At 40.3% G+C, this 17882-nt stretch overlaps 1 protein-coding gene across 3 annotated transcripts in view; it reads right to left on the reverse strand.

Moving 5' to 3' along the window:
- LOC127421311 (potassium voltage-gated channel subfamily KQT member 4-like) overlaps positions 1–17882 on the reverse strand; it is a 121691-nt gene that overhangs the window by 4340 nt on the left and 99469 nt on the right. For all 3 annotated transcript variants that reach the window (XM_051664298.1, XM_051664297.1, XM_051664299.1), the window contains 4 exons: positions 7308–7507; positions 7112–7211; positions 4927–5058; positions 4597–4735 (listed from right to left, as the gene is read on the reverse strand). In XM_051664298.1, the coding sequence (XP_051520258.1) occupies positions 4597–4735; positions 4927–5058; positions 7112–7211; positions 7308–7507 (571 nt within the window). The remainder of the gene's footprint in view (positions 1–4596; positions 4736–4926; positions 5059–7111; positions 7212–7307; positions 7508–17882) is intronic.

A 17882-nucleotide genomic window follows, 5' to 3' on the forward strand; every position in this document is an offset into this window, starting at 1 on the left:
TACACCTATCATGTCGCATGCGCAAAGACACGGAAAATGTTTATCATCGGAAAAAGTGTAAAATAAAAACAAATTACGTAGTGTGAGTTACAGTACATTTCTGGCTACTAGTTGCATGACTTTCACAGTATATTTTACAGTATTATTTCTACAATTTATTACAATTAAAATACAGCTATATAGTGTGACTTCACATTGAACAGATCACTACCTCATTGTTTAATTACATCATTTTTTTCCCTTTCTCCCTTCAGCACAGTGCACAGAATAATGTTCTTAGTTAAAACACAATCGCACCAGCTAGAAGAAAATTGATTAACTTTAAATATGTCAAAGTTCCCTTTCAAAGGGAACACTAAACACCATAATGATGACGAAACACAATTATCCCACAATGCAGTGCAGTGATAATGTTATTTCTTTTTGAAAGTAATTTGTTGCTATAACAGAAAATGGCATAGCCTGCATTGAAAGCAATATTTTATTGTAATAAATTACTGTTAAATCTTGTAAAATCCTGGCAATTTTTACAGTGTAGTACAATGACTTTCCAAGAATCAAAATGTATCAGTACAAATTATTAAAAAAATTAAATTTGTCTCTTACATCTGTGAAAGATGTGAGAGAGATAGTTGCAAATAATGGTCTTACAAGTGGTCTTACAACTTGTTAATTTAAGAACGTTGATATGCTATTGAGATAACGATGATTTTGGGAAACACGCCATGGAGATTAAGTTGTTGCTACTTACCTGCTGCTCAAATCAAATCACTTTTATTGTCACACAGCCATATACACAAGTGCAATGGTGTGTGAAATTCTTGGGTGCAGTTCCGATCAACATAGCAGTCGTGACAGTGATGAGACATATACCAATTTACAATAACATCAAATTAACACAGCACAATTTAAAGTCTAATATACACATAATTACACACAACAATATACAAATAATAACATACACTGTACAGTATACAATACACACAATATAAATACACATTATTCAATAAAAAAAAACAAAAACAATATGTATAGTAGTATATAAAGAATGTACAGTAGGTTGTATTGTACTGTATTGACATTCAGGCTGTCGGTTGATAGTAAGTTGTTAAGAGAGAATATAATATAATAATAATATAATTTATGACAGTCCAGTGTGAGATATAAGAGTAAGAGTAATAAAGTGCAGTGCTGATGTATTTTGATCGTGAGAGATCGAGTTCAAAAGTCTGATTGCTTGGGGGAAGAAGCTATCATGGAGTCGGCTGGTGCGGGTCCTGATGCTGCGATACCACCTGCCTGATGGTAGCAGTGAGAACAGCCCATGGCTCGGGTGGCAGGAGTCTCTGATGATCCTCCGAGCTTTTTTTCACACACCGCCTGGTATATATGTCCTGGAGGGAGGGAAGCTCACCTCCGATGATGTGTCTGGCAGATCGCACCACCCTTTGCAGTGCTTTGCGGTTGTGGGCTGTGCTATTGCCGTACCAGGCGGAGATGCAGCCAGTCAGGATGCTCTCTACAGTGCAGGTGTAGAACTGTGTGAGGATGTGGTGGTTCATTCCAAACTTCCTCAGCCGTCTCAGGAAGAAGAGGCGCTGATGAGCCTTCTTCACAACGGCTTCAGTGTGGATGGACCATGTGAGTTCCTCAGTGATGTGGACACCCAGGAACTTGAAGCTGCTGACTCTCTCCACTGGTGCTACATTGATGGTGATGGGACTGTGTTCTCTGTCTTTTCTTCTGAAGTCCACCACAAGCTCCTTTGTCTTACTGACATCGAGGGAGAGGTTGTGCTCCTGACACTAGTGTGTCAGAGTGTGCACCTCCTCTCTGTAGGCTGTTTCATCATTGTCAGTGATCAGACCTACCACCGTCATGTCATCAGCAAACTTAATGATGGCATTGGAGCTATGTGTTGCCACACAGTCATGTGTGTACAAGGAATACAAGAGTGGGCTGAGAACACAGCCCTGTGGGGCTCCAGTGTTGAGGGTCAGTGATGAGGAGATGTTGCTGCCTATTCTAACCACCTGGCGTCTGCTTGACAGGAAGTCCAGTATCCAGCTGCACAGCGAGCTGTTTAAGCCCAGAGCCCGGAGTTTCTCATCTTGCTTGGAGGGCACTATGGTGTTGAACACTGAGCTGTAGTCTACAAACAGCATTCTCACATAAGTGTTCTTTTTTTCCAGGTGGGAGAGAGCAGTGTGTATTGTAGATGCAATGGCATCATCAGTGGAGCAGTTGCTGCGGTAAGCAAACTGCAATGGGTCTAGAGAGAGAGGCAGCACAGAGCAGATGTAATCTCTGATTAGTCTCTCAAAGCATTTGCTGATGATGGGGGTCAGAGCAACAGGACGCCAGTCATTTAAGCAAGTTATTTTTGATTGCTTTGGAACAGGCACAGTGGTGGATGTTTTAAAGCATGTGGGGACTACAGACAAAGAGAGGGAAAGGTTGAAAATATCTGTAAAAACACCAGCCAACTGGTTCACGCACGCTCTGATGACGTGACCTGGAATGCCGTCTGGGCCCGCGGCTTTGCGGATATTCACCCGTCGGAAGGATCGGGTTACATCTGCTACAGAGACGGAGAGTGAACTAACCTCTATAGCTTCGGCCGCGAGAGCTCTCTCTGCGAGGGCGGTGTTATTTCCCTCAAAATGAGCATAAAAAGTATTTAGCTCATCCGGGAGAGAGGCAGCGGTGTTCATGGCAGAGTTTTTATTCCCTTTAAAGTCGTGATGATGTTAATTCCCTGCCACATGCTTCTAGAGTTGGTGGTGTTAAACTGTCCTTCAATCTTGTTCCTGTTCTGGCGTTTTGCTGTTCTGATTTTTCGGAGGGCATAACTGGCTTGTTTATGCTCCTCCACATTCCCGGAATTGAAAGCAGAGGTCCGCACATTAAGTGCCGCGCGAACATCGCTATTTATCCATGGCTTCTGGTTCGGATATATCCGTGTTGTTCTGGTCGGAACGACGTCCTCCACGCACTTTTTGATGAAACATATTACGCTATCAGCGTAAAGCTCGATGTCGTCATCAGAGGCGGACCGGAACATCTCCCAGTCCGTGTGATCAAAACAGTCCTGTAGCGTAGATTCTGACTGGTCCGACCAGCACTGGATCGTTCTGAGGGTGGGTGCTTCCTGTTTCAGTTTCTGCCTGTAAGGGATTTGTAGCAATCCCGGAAGGGAGAGTAGCAATGGTCCAAAACCTGGTCCCCTCGTGTGTTGAAACTAATGTTTTGGTGGTATTTTGGTGCGACTGATTTGAAACTGGCTTTATTAAAGTCCCCGGTCACAATGAACGCGGCCTCAGGGTGTGCGGTTTCCTGCTCACTTATACTCCCATACAGTTCCTTGAGTGCCCGGTCTGTGTCAGCTTGTAGGGGGATGTACACAGCTGTAATAATGACCGCTGTGAATTCCCTCGGTAGCCAGAATGGTCGACACAGAAGCATGAGAAATTCCAGATCAGGAGAGCAGAAAGACTTGATAGAATGTACGTTCCTCTGATCACACCAGGATTTGTTGATCATAAAACATACACCACCACCTCTGCTTTTACCTGAGAGGTCTTTCGCTCTGTCCACTCGGTGCACGGAGGACCCCGCGGGTTCAATGGCTGAGTCTGGAATCTCCGCAGACATCCAAGTTTCTGTTAGGGAGACAATGCAGCAGTCCCTCGTCTCTCATTGGAAAGAGATCTGCGCTTTCAGCTCACAGAGCTTGTTATCCAGAGACTGAACATTTGCCAGTAGAATACTGGGTAGCGGGGGTCGATTTGCGCGGCGTCTTACTCTGATGAGAACGCCGGCTCCGTTTCCCCTTTTCCTCCTGCGTTTCCGCGTCCGGACTGCCCAGACAAAGGGCTCCGCTTGCATGTTTGTAAACAGCGGGTCGGCATTGAGGAATTTGAAGTCCAGTTAACGGTGTGAAATTGCTGAACCAATGTCCAAAAGTGTTTGTCTGTCATAGACAATAAGGCAGACAACATCCAAGACAAAAAGCATAAGAATTGTGAACAAAACAAACAAAACACTACTATGTTGTGTCGGATTTTGCAACGCAGCAGCCATACTCGGTGCCATCTTGAGTCTGTTGAGTCATTTTCCTGATAATTATATAGTGATATACCATTCCATTTATATATGTACATTTAATAAAAGTGAGGTGCGGGATATGTAAATCCCAGAGCGGAGTTCAAGCAGAGTGAGTACAGAATGCTTCAGAATAATTACAGAATGGGGAAGGGAAATCCACTCCACTTAAATACACTGCTTATGTTCTCTCTGTGTTTCGCTGTCAGACCACCCTACTTTAGCAAACGGCCAGTTGCCCCCCCTTGGAATCTGGACCCCTGAGCTTAAGCCTGTGAAAGCCTGTGCATTATTGAACCCCTGTCAATATAAAATGTCTGATCATAGATGTGAGTGTATCTGCATATACGAATGGTTTGAATGCGGCTCAAGTAGAATTTATAGTCGGAACTGTCAATTTTACATTATAGATTTTAATGGCATTCAATTATGGAAGGGTAATGCTGGATCACTCTCCCTATATTCTCAATATTCATAACTTTTTAAGCTTACCTGCTTCTCCACTTTAATTACACGCCCCATCATGCTTAATTCATCCATGTGTTCCAGTTCGGGAGTTGTTTTCTCTCCTTTTTCAGACCTCACCTTTTTATCTGATGGAATGGCACCACGGCCTACAATCTGATCCACCCTTTCAAAAAATAAATAAATTAATTAATTAATAAAAAAAAAATAGTAAAGTGTTTTAAACTTGACCTTTGTGGAAAAGCTTTAAGGGAATCTTTATTTTTTTAAATTGTCTTTATTTAATTTATGCTAAAATAGTGTAATTACATGCTGCTTGTTGGAAAGATTGCTTTATTTTATTTTGATTGACCAAACCTCATCTGCAGGCTTTTGATTCTGCCAAGCATATCAAGATGTCCAGCTGAATATTGCTCAATCACATCCTTTACATCATATGGTCGCAGGGTTTCTTTAAACTTTCGCTTGGCCACCAGGAATTTAAGAATCCTACATTTGGATGAGACAAACAAACAAAAAAAAAATATTGCAATGACCCTAGATGCAAAACCAGAAGCCTCATAGGCATTACAGGATGAAATAAAACAGCAATAATACAAACAAAAGCAAACAGCTGTGTAATGAGGAACAAGATTAATATGTGTAACAAGATTAATTACAGAAAGAGTAAGTAAAGTGATTTGATCAACCCTGACTCAGAATATTCCTTGTATCTCTGAGATCTTTTGTAGGCATAAACAAGAAAGAGGCTGAAAAAGTTCTACACTATATATTACTGTTTGCAGTCGAGCAGGGCTAGAGATGCCCTTGACTGCCATGGGCCACACTGCTTAATTTTTCATGTAAAGTGCTTTTGCCAGATGTTAAAGAGTTTGTCACAGCCAGGGGAGATGAGACAGAGGCATGTTAGCCCTCTACAAACCTGCATTATCTGGCCCTGCTGGCTCAACAGAAATCCGGACATCAGCAAATAGTTCCACTAAAACTGTCATACTTGGCTGTGATAGATAACAACAGTGAATATTACTGAAGAGGATACCCTGTCTGTAATAAGCGACTTGCCCCACCAAAATAAGCAACCCGTTTTCTCCAGGTTTCATGAAGAACAGGCCATCTAAATCAATTAAAATCTTGCTTGTGCTTTGGGGAAAGGAAAAATAGCACATTTACACATTTTAGGGTTAAGCGAGGGTTTCGTAAAAGCACAAACATGGGAGAAGAGGGGAAACAGACTAGTACTGATTAATAATAATGTTATATACAGTAGATTGCAGCTTGGACATACTTCATTGTGCTGTGGGGGCCCAAAACCCTGAAATATATGCTCATATTTATTTAGCAACTTCATGAAAAAACAAGTCCAAAGTCACTTATAATAACTGCACATGGCAATACTGATTTAATCTCTCAGAATACTAGAATCAGCTCTCGATCCATCAGCAACCAGCAGAAGGGGAAACTGAGCTTGGACAAAAGTCAGCTGCAGGTAAAATCTACGTACTGAGAAGGACTTTATGTCTTTATTATTATTTTTATTATTATTATTATTTTAAAGAGTCATTGTTTTGCTGGAACAGCTTGCGTGTGCTTCTCTGCCTGGGTGATGGTGCAGTTTCAGTGGAGATCTGAGAAGACGAAGAAGTCCACAGCTGGTCCACAACTCACATCAACCTCCCCCCACTGAACAAACAAGTTTCTTGATGACTCCAGTGTTTAGGCTTTTTGCTGTCTGTATAATTCTTTTTCTTCTTTTAAATTTGCAGGTAGTTGCATATTTTGCCACGGCGGGTCTCAGGTGTGGATAAAAGAGAGGGTAAGGAAAAAGAGAAGGAGAGAAGGGGAAAAAGAAATCCCATTTATTTCCATCCTCCAAGGGTTTCCTTAAAATGCTGACTCTCTCTCTCTGGATGGCAATGCAATGTACGGGTGTATCATTATATGGGCACCTTTAGAATACCCCTGTCCTCAGCCAACCCTAATGTATGAACTTTTTTAGCTTGACTCCTGAACATTAATTATGTAATGTAACATCAAAGTAAGATGGCAGTTTTACTGCTTCTGTGTTTGTTCAGTCAAAGCAACTGGATGGCAGATGCTTCTGCTAGCACTATAAAATCTTTTGTAACTTTGAGGGGGTTGCATCCCTATCTGCACATACTGTACATTTACTAAGAGATCTTACTACACTGACCAATCTGAAAGAGGGCACATACCTCTCAGTAAGAGCTTTACAATATTTTTAGAACATCTAGTATTACTTTCTGCTTGATTAAGCAGAGGCAGGACCCGCAACTGAAGGTTGCCATGCCCTGTAAGAGTCTCACCCCGCTTTGTCTCCATAATGGTCAGCTGATGTAATTGCACTGTGAAAAGGTCACGGCTGACAGAGCAGATTCTATACTGAGGTCCCTTTTGCAGAAGACTATTCATTCAAACTGAATGGCATGCATGGTGACATTAGCTGAGAGTAGTTGTTCATTAAGTGAGCCATGTAGTTTAAGACTAGAAATTTAGTGATTTGCCCACCCAGCCCTTCACTCACCTAACGGCTCGAATTAGGGTCTTTACTGCTGGTATCACATCTTCCATGGCAACATCACAGTAAGATTTGTCCTCTGTGCTCTCTTCTCCCACTCCGTCAGCTATAAGAGATCAAACCATAATTAGATAAGCATAATGTACTGTATGTGAGTGTGGTGTGACTGTATAAAGGTAAACATTTGGACAGAGTTAGGTACCATCTGCAGCAGGTCGTGGTTTTAGACGGAGAGAGGTACGGAATCGAGTACGATCGTTGAAACTCCAGCTTTTCTGGACCTTGCCAGGGCTGGTGGCTTCTGAAACATTCTCTAGGGGCAGAGGAGAAGCCTTGCTCCGGATAGCCTGAGAAGAACGGGAACTGTTCATCCTAATGCGGTCACGGAATCCCATTTTCCCACTGGCGAGAGAATTAGAGGAATGATCTGATTTGATGATAAACAAGGAAATGAATCACAATCTTTGTTTTCTGTGTGTCTTATGTAAAGCTGACTTGTTCTATATGTCAATGTAAAAAAAAAAAAAACCTTAGAGAAAATGTTTGATTATGTAAGAAAACAAATCAGCAGAGACAAACAGACAAAAGGAAACACTGATCTATCAGCAAGTGGTTAGTATAATTTACAAGGTAACACTAACACCACAGAACAAAGAAATGGTTTGTTAAAATGATATATTTGACCTTAGTGTGAGCATCACATAATTCCATCCTTCTACAGGAAAGACATGTCCTGGATGATTCTGTTTTTTAGAGACAATCTCATGGTAAGATGTGTTTTATTTAATGTTGTCAAGACCTAATTTATGTAATGTGCCTACGGGAGCAACACACTGCAAAAATTATTTTTGTCTCGTTTTCACAATAAACATCCTTAAAACATCCAAATGATACATTTGAGAAGCTAAATTATGCAAGATACAAAGACAAAGATGAAGATAATTCATTTTAAGTGAAGTTTATGTGTCAAGTTTATTCGTTTTATTTGTTTTTAAGCAAAAATGTAACAGTTCAGTGATATTTGTACCTAAAAAGCAGCATGTCCCTCATTAATAGACCCCATTAGTTTAACATTGAAAAATAAAATAATACAAAAAGATAACAGACTATACAGACTTTCTGTATGGTATATTTTTTAATATGCACTGGACATATTTTCAACTTTCATTCCTATTTATTCTGTTATTACCGCTATGTATTCTCTTACACACTGACTATTTAATTTTAAATTGCACTTTCACAAAAAATGTATGTATATATTGTATTGATACTGTATGCTGTGATTGTTTTGAAACAACCTGACAAGGCGAATTCCTTGTGAGTGCAACTAACTTGGCCAACAAATTTGCAATAAATTTGATTATGATTCTGAAAAAGAAATTGGCCAATTTGATTGAAAACAAATATTATTGTCACACACAATTTTGCTTATATAAATGTCTGTTGTTTTAAGTATGTTTAGATATTTTTACTGGAAAATAAGATGATTTACTATGAAATACTGATTAAGATTCCCCCAGTGCATTAGTTTTAGATAAAAGGACCTGAATTTGAGTTTTAGGATGAGTTACACCCTCCACTCAAATAAATATACAACCTTTAGCCTGTTCTTCACTTCATCTGTGTCCTGTACTGTGGTTCTTAAAGATGGCTTCATGAATGAAATACAGTTGCATGTTTGAGGTGTTGTGGTGTACGTACGGCTATTTGGATTCATATTTAAATAGTTAAGGTAGAAAATTAGCAGTCCTTAAACTTAATTCTTAAACTGAAAAGACTGAGAGATTCTGAGGACTGGGAGTGAAGGGCATGCCATCAAAGGCAGCAACTGGAGAAATGCAAGAACACTCTTTGAATCCATGGAATCAAGCAAAATCATGCATGGTGCAAATACAGTGCAATTGACCAATAAAAAATACAAACAAATAGGAAGAAACAAGCCGAAGTGGGTATTTTTTTCTATATGCTTGGTAAAAGTATGAAATTACAGTAATTTGATTAAATTAAATTAATATAATTATAATATGCCTGAAACTATGATTTTCTACAGTCTAAATTGATGACCTTTGACAGAGTATATTACATTAAACAATGTTTCTTTCTCATGCGAGTAAGTTCACAAGCCTCATGCACATTGTACTTTCAATTAAAGAGCAGACCTCATAACTCAGTTTATATCTGTTACATACAGCATGCTAATGTTTGCTTAAGACTCATTTCTTCATAAATAGGTATAATGACTCAATCTAAGCATGCAAGTGATATGTTTGTGCCTAAATTTCAGAAAGACACTTAAACTCATTCATACCTCACCTACAAAATGTAACAGCTCTGTCCAAAAAGTCTTGATATTCCTGCATCCAAATGCTACAACATGCCATAAGACTCTAGTGATTTAACATCCCAAGAATAACCGTTAAATAAAACTGACATGCATATCAAAATAAACCATGAAGGAAATAGATTCAGAGCTCAGTAACACATGGTTTATCTTTGATCTGTGCACACATGCAGAGCGCAACAGTGTGCATTCAGCAGAGCAAAAGTATACTCCTCTTCTCAGATCAGGCTCTCACATATTAAAGGGCAGAAATGACTGAGATTATTGAGCCAGTGCAGCCTATGTCTTTTACAGCTTTATGGGGAATGCACTAAATCCAGTCTGAGAATTACTAGATGACAATGAAATAAGTTCACTCTCCACAGTGTGTTTATCTACTGTATAATATCAACTATGTTGATTCTTTTATTGGAGTACATGAATAGGGTACACATTAGAGCCTAAACTCTTTAATATTGCTGCTTTTGTTTTTGTTTTTTTTCAGCAAATGGCGAGTGAACCTTAATAAAACCTTCATAAAATGTTAACATCAGGTGGAAATATTACATGAGCTCCTTTATTTTATACAAAGCCAATTTCATATCAGGCTTGCTATTTTATATAATAAAATAAATAAGAATCAGTCAGTAGATGCTGCATAATTTGAGACCAAATGATGATTTGTAGTTATTGATAAACTAATTTCTCATAAATTACAAAAAAATATTTGATTGACCATTTTTCTTAAAAAGAATTTTGGTAACAGTTTTAAATGATTGAGCTTGACGAATACTGTCAACACTACAATTTGTCTAAACATTGAGACAAATGTTCTTTTCTTTCTGCCATGCTGAGTCCAAATGAGTGTGTGTGTGTGTGTGTGTGTGTGTGTGTGTGGGCAGGTTTAAGTGGTTTACGAGGACTTTTTTTTAGGTTACAAACTGGTAATTACAATGGTATTATGCTATAAATGTGGTTTATGAGGACATTTCTAGTGTCCCCATAATTCAAATCGCTTAAAAAACATACTAAATGATGTTTTATTGAAAATGTAAAAATGCAGAAAGTTTTCTGTGAGGGTTAGGTTTAGGGGTAGGGTTAGGGGACAGAATCTATAGTTCATACAGTATAAAAATCATTATGTCTATGGAGAGTCCTCATAATGATAGCTGCACCAACATGTGTGTGTGTGTGTGTGTGTGTGTGTGTCTGTGTGTATGTGTGTGTGTAAAAACTTTAAGTGATGTTTGACTTTTTGTAGTGGAGGACAAATCACGGGTAACAGAATTGCACACAAAAAGAAGGACACAGCTAAACATTAGCTCTGGTAATAATCAACTTTGCATGATCCAGGGGGCCTGGGTAGCTCAGTGCGTGCTGAGTGACTCCACCAAATTGGCCCGGTTGCTAGGGAGGGTAGAGTCACATGGGGTAAACTCCTCGTGGTCGCTATAATGTGGTTCGTTTTCAGTGGGGCGCGTGGTTGCCACAGTGGATGGCGTGAAGCCTCCACACGCGCTACGTCTCCGTGGCAACGCGCTCAACAAGCCATGTGATAAGATGCACGGGTTGACGGTCTCAGAGGCAACTGGGATTCGTCCTCCGCCACCCGGACTGAGGCGAATCACTACGCGACCACGAGGACTTAAAAAGCACATTGGGAATTGGGCATTCCAAATTGGGAGAAAAAGGGAAAAAAAAAAAAAAAAAAAAACTTTGCATGATCCATATAAATAATTAAATTCAAATGATATAATGTACCAATACCATATATTGAGACTTTAAACTGTTTAGACTGTGATCTGGTAATATGCATATGGAACTGTCTGCGAATTCTATACTACTGCCACAACAAGAAACACATGAATGCATAATCACAGAAGACACTACTGTATAAGTGTCTGTCTCGCTGCACTGGATCAGTAAGGCTCAGAGAGTTTCAAGCATTAGGGGTGCAACAGATCATGCTTGGTGTGCACAGGTACATCACACAGGATACCTCTGCTTACTGCCAGCATGAATCCGGAAGAAACCCCGCTTTTTAGATACGAGCTGACTGAAGAGACACACAAGGCAGAGGGAAGGATTCATGAGGGGTTGTGAGGGTTAGTCAGCTGTGCCAGGACACACTTGTTTTTATGGTGCATTTACAATGGTTTTGCGGGTTACTTTCACATTTCAAAAGTAGGTTTAACCTTTTACACTTAAAATGGATATTCTTCTTATCAGTAGATCCACCATGATCCTTTCCTTAAAGGGATAGTTCACCCAAAATACAATTTTTGCCTAATGTCTTTCCAAACCTGTATGACTTCTTAAATGGAATAGAAAAGGAGGAATTTTGAAGCCAATACTATTAAGCTTCAAAAAGGATGCAAAGAGGAAGTCACGTGACGCCATGCGAGGAGCGGACGTGTGAATGGCGAGCTCTACGCACTTTGCTAGTTTTAATACTATTTGTGTCATAAACTGGTGAGATTCATACACCCTGTTTCTTAACTGTTCGAGGAAGACAATATGTCAAAGAATTCAAAATCCTCGGGCTCTGGAGACATTAAAAGACACTTACGTGCTCAAGCAGATTCCCCGCAGCAGCAGGCCGAAAGCCCCGGACTCAATTCGGACGGTGAACTGAAAGAAATCTGGCGTGAATTGATGAATGTGCCAGCAGTGCTGATGAAGGTCGTTGCAGACTTGGTGGATCTTGCTGTAATACGTCGATTGATCACTTTCATGGAGACTAAATTCTCTGAGATGGTTACAAGAATGGGGGACGTCGAGAAACGGATCGATTATCTGGAGTCATTGGAGAGGGAATTAGCTGCTAACCTGCTAGCGACCACGATAGACTTGGAACGTGTTTGAGAAAAACTGGAGGATTTGGAGAATCGTAATCGACGAAACAATGTCCAAATTGTTGGAATTCCTGAGCATGAGGAAGGCCGAGATATGGTGAAATTCCTAGATGAGCTCTTTCCGAGTCTGCTTGACATAACAGGCCATAAGCTGGAAATCGAGTGAGCTCACAGAGTTCTGGCTCGAAGATCCGTGGAGGGAGACAGGCCCCGATCAATTCTGGCCAAATTTCTGAGATCATCTGATAAAGATCTTGTTACACCAGGCAAGGAGTAAAGGAAGGCTTTCTTGGAAGAACCACAGCATTTTCTTGTTCCCAGACTTCGCGAATTCGACAAGAGAGAAACATGATCGATTCAAGGAATGCAAGAATCTCTTACATCAATGGAAGGTCACGATTGCTCTGATGTTTCCGGCCAAACTGAAAATAGATGCTAAGGATAAGTAAGCATTGTCCTTCATAAAGACACTGAAGTGAGTAAGCCATTTGGTGATTTTAATGTTGCTGCCTAGTGGACCTGACTCACTGAACATACACTTGACTGTCCGAGGAAACTGGGCGCCTTTTTCGTTTCTTTTTGTGCTGGTTCCGCCTAGCGGCTGGAGATTGTTTTGTGTAGTATCATTTCTGCGGGATAGATTGTGGATGAATCTGCACGTTTTTGGTGCTTATGCCTCCTGTCGGCTAGAGTTGGTTTTGTGGAATATTTCTTGCAGGACATTGGAGTGAGTTTGACTGCCCGAAGAACTGAACAGCCCTTTTTTATTTATTTATTTTTGTGCTGGTTCCGCTAGATGTTGGAGCTTGTTTGGTGGAGGAACACAACTTCGGGACAGTTATGTGTATGAATCTACACGTTTTTTGTGTTTATTCCACTTATTAGATGGAGTTTGTTTTATAGATTATTTTCTGTTATGTAATTCTGTCTCACAAAATTAGTATAGAAGCATTGGACTTGAGCAATCCGACGGCAAAGTTGTCGCGGGGGCTCTCGTAGGCGTACATGGACTGTTTGAGTTTAGAGGTATGGACACCAGTTGGCGCTGTCATGCGCATGGGTTAATGCCCATGTTTTTCTTTTTTCTGTTTGTTTGGTTCGGGGGAAGTTCAGGGTTTGATTGTTGCACTAATGTTGGAATATGGTCTTTATAATTTTCTTTTTGACACACAATACATTTTTCTAATATGCCAAAATGTCAGATGTTAATATGAGGGGATTGTCTCTCTCCACGTGGAATGTGAATGGGCTGGGGCACCCCATAAAAAGAAGGAAGGTTATTTCTTTTCTTAAACGTTAGAAATATGATATAGTGTTTCTTCAAAAAACACATCTTTCCCCGCAGGAAGCTGAAAAATATGTGAAGATATGGGGTGGACATGTTTTCTTTAGTGCTGGCTCGAGTAAGAGCATTGGAGTCATTTCATTGATAAGTAAACATCTACAATTCAAATGTCAACAGATTAAAGATAAATTAGGAAGAGTCTTTATTGTTTTAGCAGAAATTCAGGGGCAAAGGTTGATTTTGGCTAATATTTACACACCTAACGCTGAAGATCAGGGCTTTTTTATAGATCTTGAAGGGATGTTGCAAGCAGCTGGCACCCCTCATGATATAATATTGTGAGGAGACTTTAATCTTTTGTTGGACTCAGTCCTTGATCGTAGTGAAGCAAAAGTGTGTAAGCTCCCTAGAGCAACACTGACGCTTCACAAGATGTGTAAAAATCTTGGTCTTACAGATATTTGGAGACTTTTGAACCCATCTGGTAGGGACTATAATTTTTTTCATCAGTCATAAGATTTATTCTAGAATATATCTATTTTTTATATCTAAGTCCCTCATGTCATCTGTTGTTGATTGCTCAATTGGAAATATCTTAGTCTCAGATCATGCCCTGGTGAGTTTAGAGGTGTTGTCACATACAGAGAAAAATAAATCATATAGTTGGCACTTTAATGTATCCCTTTTGCTAAATCCTGAATTTCAACAATGCTGAAATCAATGTTTATATGGAGACCAACTGGTCCTCAGTAGCCTCTATGGGCATGGCTTGGGAGGCACTTAAGGCGGTTCTTAGGGACCAGATCATACAGTATGCCTCACTCATCAAAAAACCCAAAGCACGAGAACTCGTGGAGTTGGAAGGGAATATTAAAAGTGCCGAGGCAGGGAGCCTGGGTAGCTCAGCGAGAAAAAGACGCTGACTACCACTCCTGGAGTCGCGAGTTCGTATCCAGGGTGCTGAGTGACTCCGGCCAGGTCTCCTAAGCAACCAAATTGGCCCGATTGCTAGGGAGGGTAGAGTCACATGGGGTAACCTCCTTGTGGTCGCAATAATGTGGTTCGCTCTCGGTGGGGCACGTGGTCAGTTGTGCATGGATGCCGCGGATAATAGCGTGAAGCCTCCACATGCACTATGTTTCTGCGGTAACGCGCTCAACAAGCCATGTGATAAGATGCGCGGATTGACAGTCTCAGACGCAGAGGCAACTGAGATACATCTTCTTCCACCTGGATTGAGGCGAGTCACTATGCCACCACAAGGACTTAGAGCCCATTGGGAATTGGGCATTTCAAATTGGGGAGAAAAACGAAAACAAAAAGCAGAGCTGAAGCGCCTCAGAGAACTGATCCAATTGAAATACAGATATAATACTATTTTGTCACGGAAGGTGGAGTTTTGGCTATTCAGGGCAAGACAGTCATACTTTGAGTCGGCGGACAAAGCAGGGAAGCTTTTGGTTAGATAAATAAAACAGAGAGAGTCTTTTCTATCATTCCCTCAGTGAAATCTGCTGGTGGTGAAATATTTACCTTGGCCATTGATATTAATAATGCCTTTAAAGAATTCTATCTTGATCTTTATAGTTCCACATCTTCGTCTACTGATGAAGATATTAGAAACTTTGTGGAACCATAAGAACTCCCTAAACTTATGACTGAGCAAAAAAATTATCTTGATTCTGAGATAAACTTGCAGGAGCTTGGTGAGGTAATTAAGGCCTTGCCTACGGGCAAGGCTCCGGGGCCGGACGGCTTTGCTGCTGAATTTTTAGATCTTATACTATAGAACTGGCTCCACTTTTGTTAGAAGTTTATACAGAATCATTAAAGAGTGGAAAACTTCAGCCAACCATGACACAAGCCTAGATTAGTCTGATTCTTAAAAAGGACAAAGATCCAAGCAAGTATGAGTTACTGTCCAATTTCCTTGATCCAGCTAGAGGTAAAAATACTGTCAAAAATTTTGGCTAATCGATTGAGTAAAGTTATGACATCTCTTATACATATAGATCAGGTGGGGTTTAGTCAGGGCTGCAGCTCTTCTGATAACATTAGGCATTTCATCAGTATCATGTGGTCAGTGGCAAATGATCAGACTCCGGTCACTGCCATCTCACTTGACACTGAAAAGGCATTTGATGTGGTATAATGGGATTATCTTTTTAAGATTTTGGAAATGTACTGGTATACTTTTATTGGATGGATTAAGTTACTTTACAGACATATGGTAGCGGCGGTACAAACAAATGGATTAATTTCAGATTATTTTACTCTGGATAGGGGCACCCGGCAGGGTTGCCCTCTTTCCCCATTATTGTTCTGTCTTGCCCTGGAACCATTAGCAGCTGCAATAAGTAAGGAGCATAATTTTCCAGGGGTGATGGTGGGAGATTTGGCGCAGAAGCTTTTGCTTTACGCAGATTCTATTTTATTATTCGTCTCTGACCCTACTAGATCTATGCCTTGCCCCCACAGAATTATTAATTCCTTTTCTAAGTTCTCAGGATACAGAGTCAGTTGGTCTAAATCTGAAGCTTTGGCTCTGACAGTGTACTGCCCAGTAACGGCTTTCCAGCCAGGCACCTTTCAGTGGCCCAAACAGGGCATTAAGTATTTGGGCATTTTATTCCCTGCAAATTTGTGTGATTCAGTTAATTTTGACCCCTTAATAAAAAGGTTTTCGAGTGATATAAGCAGGTGGGCTTCTTTACATTTATTTATGATTGAGAAGGTTAATGTTATTAAAATTAATTGTATTCTAAAATTCAACTACCTACTACAGTCTCTCCCCATTGAAGTCCCCCTCTTTTATTTTAAATAATTTGATAGTATAGCTAAATCCTTTATCTGGAATGGTAAATGTCCTCGGATGCATTTTAACAAGTTACACAGGCCAATTGATAAAAGTGGGTTAGGTCTCCCCAAGATTTACTTTTACTATTATGCTTTTGGTCTCAGATATTTGGTGCATTGGTCGCTTCCACCTGAGAGAGCTCCTCCCTGGCTCTTTATTGAACAGGAGGTCCTTGCCCCTATCTTGCCATTGCAAAGTCTTTCTACCAAGCTGCCCGAAGAAGTAAAGACACATCCTGTTATCTTGCACATGCATTTAGTGTGGACAAAAGTTTCTTGTGTGCTCAATTCGGACATTTATCTGAATGTTGCCACAAGTATTTGGTTAAACCCAACATTGTGCATGAACAAGTCCCCTTTCTGCTGGACAGAATGGATTGAGAAGGGTGTTACTACGCTGGGTGACCTGTATTAAAATGGAGCATTGAGATCCTTTGAAAATATTATACAGTGGTTTGGGATTCCCAGATCTCAATTCTTCAGGTACTTACAGCTGCGCCATCTACTCTGTGCCACCTTTGGGTGTAGTATGCAGCCCCCTAAAGAGACAGACACTCTTGAGATGGTGCTTGCTGCTTTTAGAAAAGGTCATGAAGCTTCAGTGTACTATTCCTGGCTAATTCAGAGTCTAGGGGACAGGGTTTTAACATCTCTTAAGAAGTTATGGGAGAGAGACTTGAATTTATTACTGGAAGGTGGAGAATGGGTTAGGATTTTTACAAATGTCAAGTCTATGTCTAGGGATACAAGGGTGCGCCTCATTCAATTTAAGATTCTGCATCGTTTGTATTGGACTCCCTCTAGATTATATAAGCTTGGCCTTAAAGACACATACTTGCTGGCGATGCCAGTTGGAGAATGGGGACATAGCCCATGTTTTTGGTCTTGTACTAGGATTCAAGGGTTTTGGTCAGGGGTTCAGAGTTTTATCTGTGAGGTCTTGGACACTCCGATTTTATTCTGCCCCAGACTTTGTATTTTGGGTGATGGTGTGGGTATTAATATAATAAATAAACATATAAAAAACTGGGTCCTTGTCTGCGTGATGATCGGCAGGCAGGTGATACTTAGAGGATGGAAGTCGCCGGGTGCACGCTCATTTCATGAGTTGTCACATAGATGGCTGGTCAGTTTGGGTGCTTATGGCAGGAAGTGGGGCACTTATTTGGCCTTCCTGGAGGGTTGACGTGGAGGAGCAGTGGAGAGGGCCAATTGGGTTGGAATTTATGTAATTAATTAATATGTGGAATCCTTTTTCTTTTTTGGTTGGTAAATTTTTTTATGTCTTTTTATGTCATCGAGTATTTTCTTTGAACTGTCTGTTTATATGTGTCTGTTGTTATTCGATGTCTCATATATTGATAAAAGTTGATTCCGTGTTTTCATGTGTTGTTTGTGTTAAAGTTTGGAATCAATAAAAATTGTTAATGACAAAAAGGATGCAAAAGCACCATAAAAGTA

This window comes from Myxocyprinus asiaticus, chromosome 30 (genome assembly GCF_019703515.2).
Source record: "Myxocyprinus asiaticus isolate MX2 ecotype Aquarium Trade chromosome 30, UBuf_Myxa_2, whole genome shotgun sequence".
Taxonomy (NCBI): Eukaryota; Metazoa; Chordata; class Actinopteri; order Cypriniformes; family Catostomidae; genus Myxocyprinus; species Myxocyprinus asiaticus.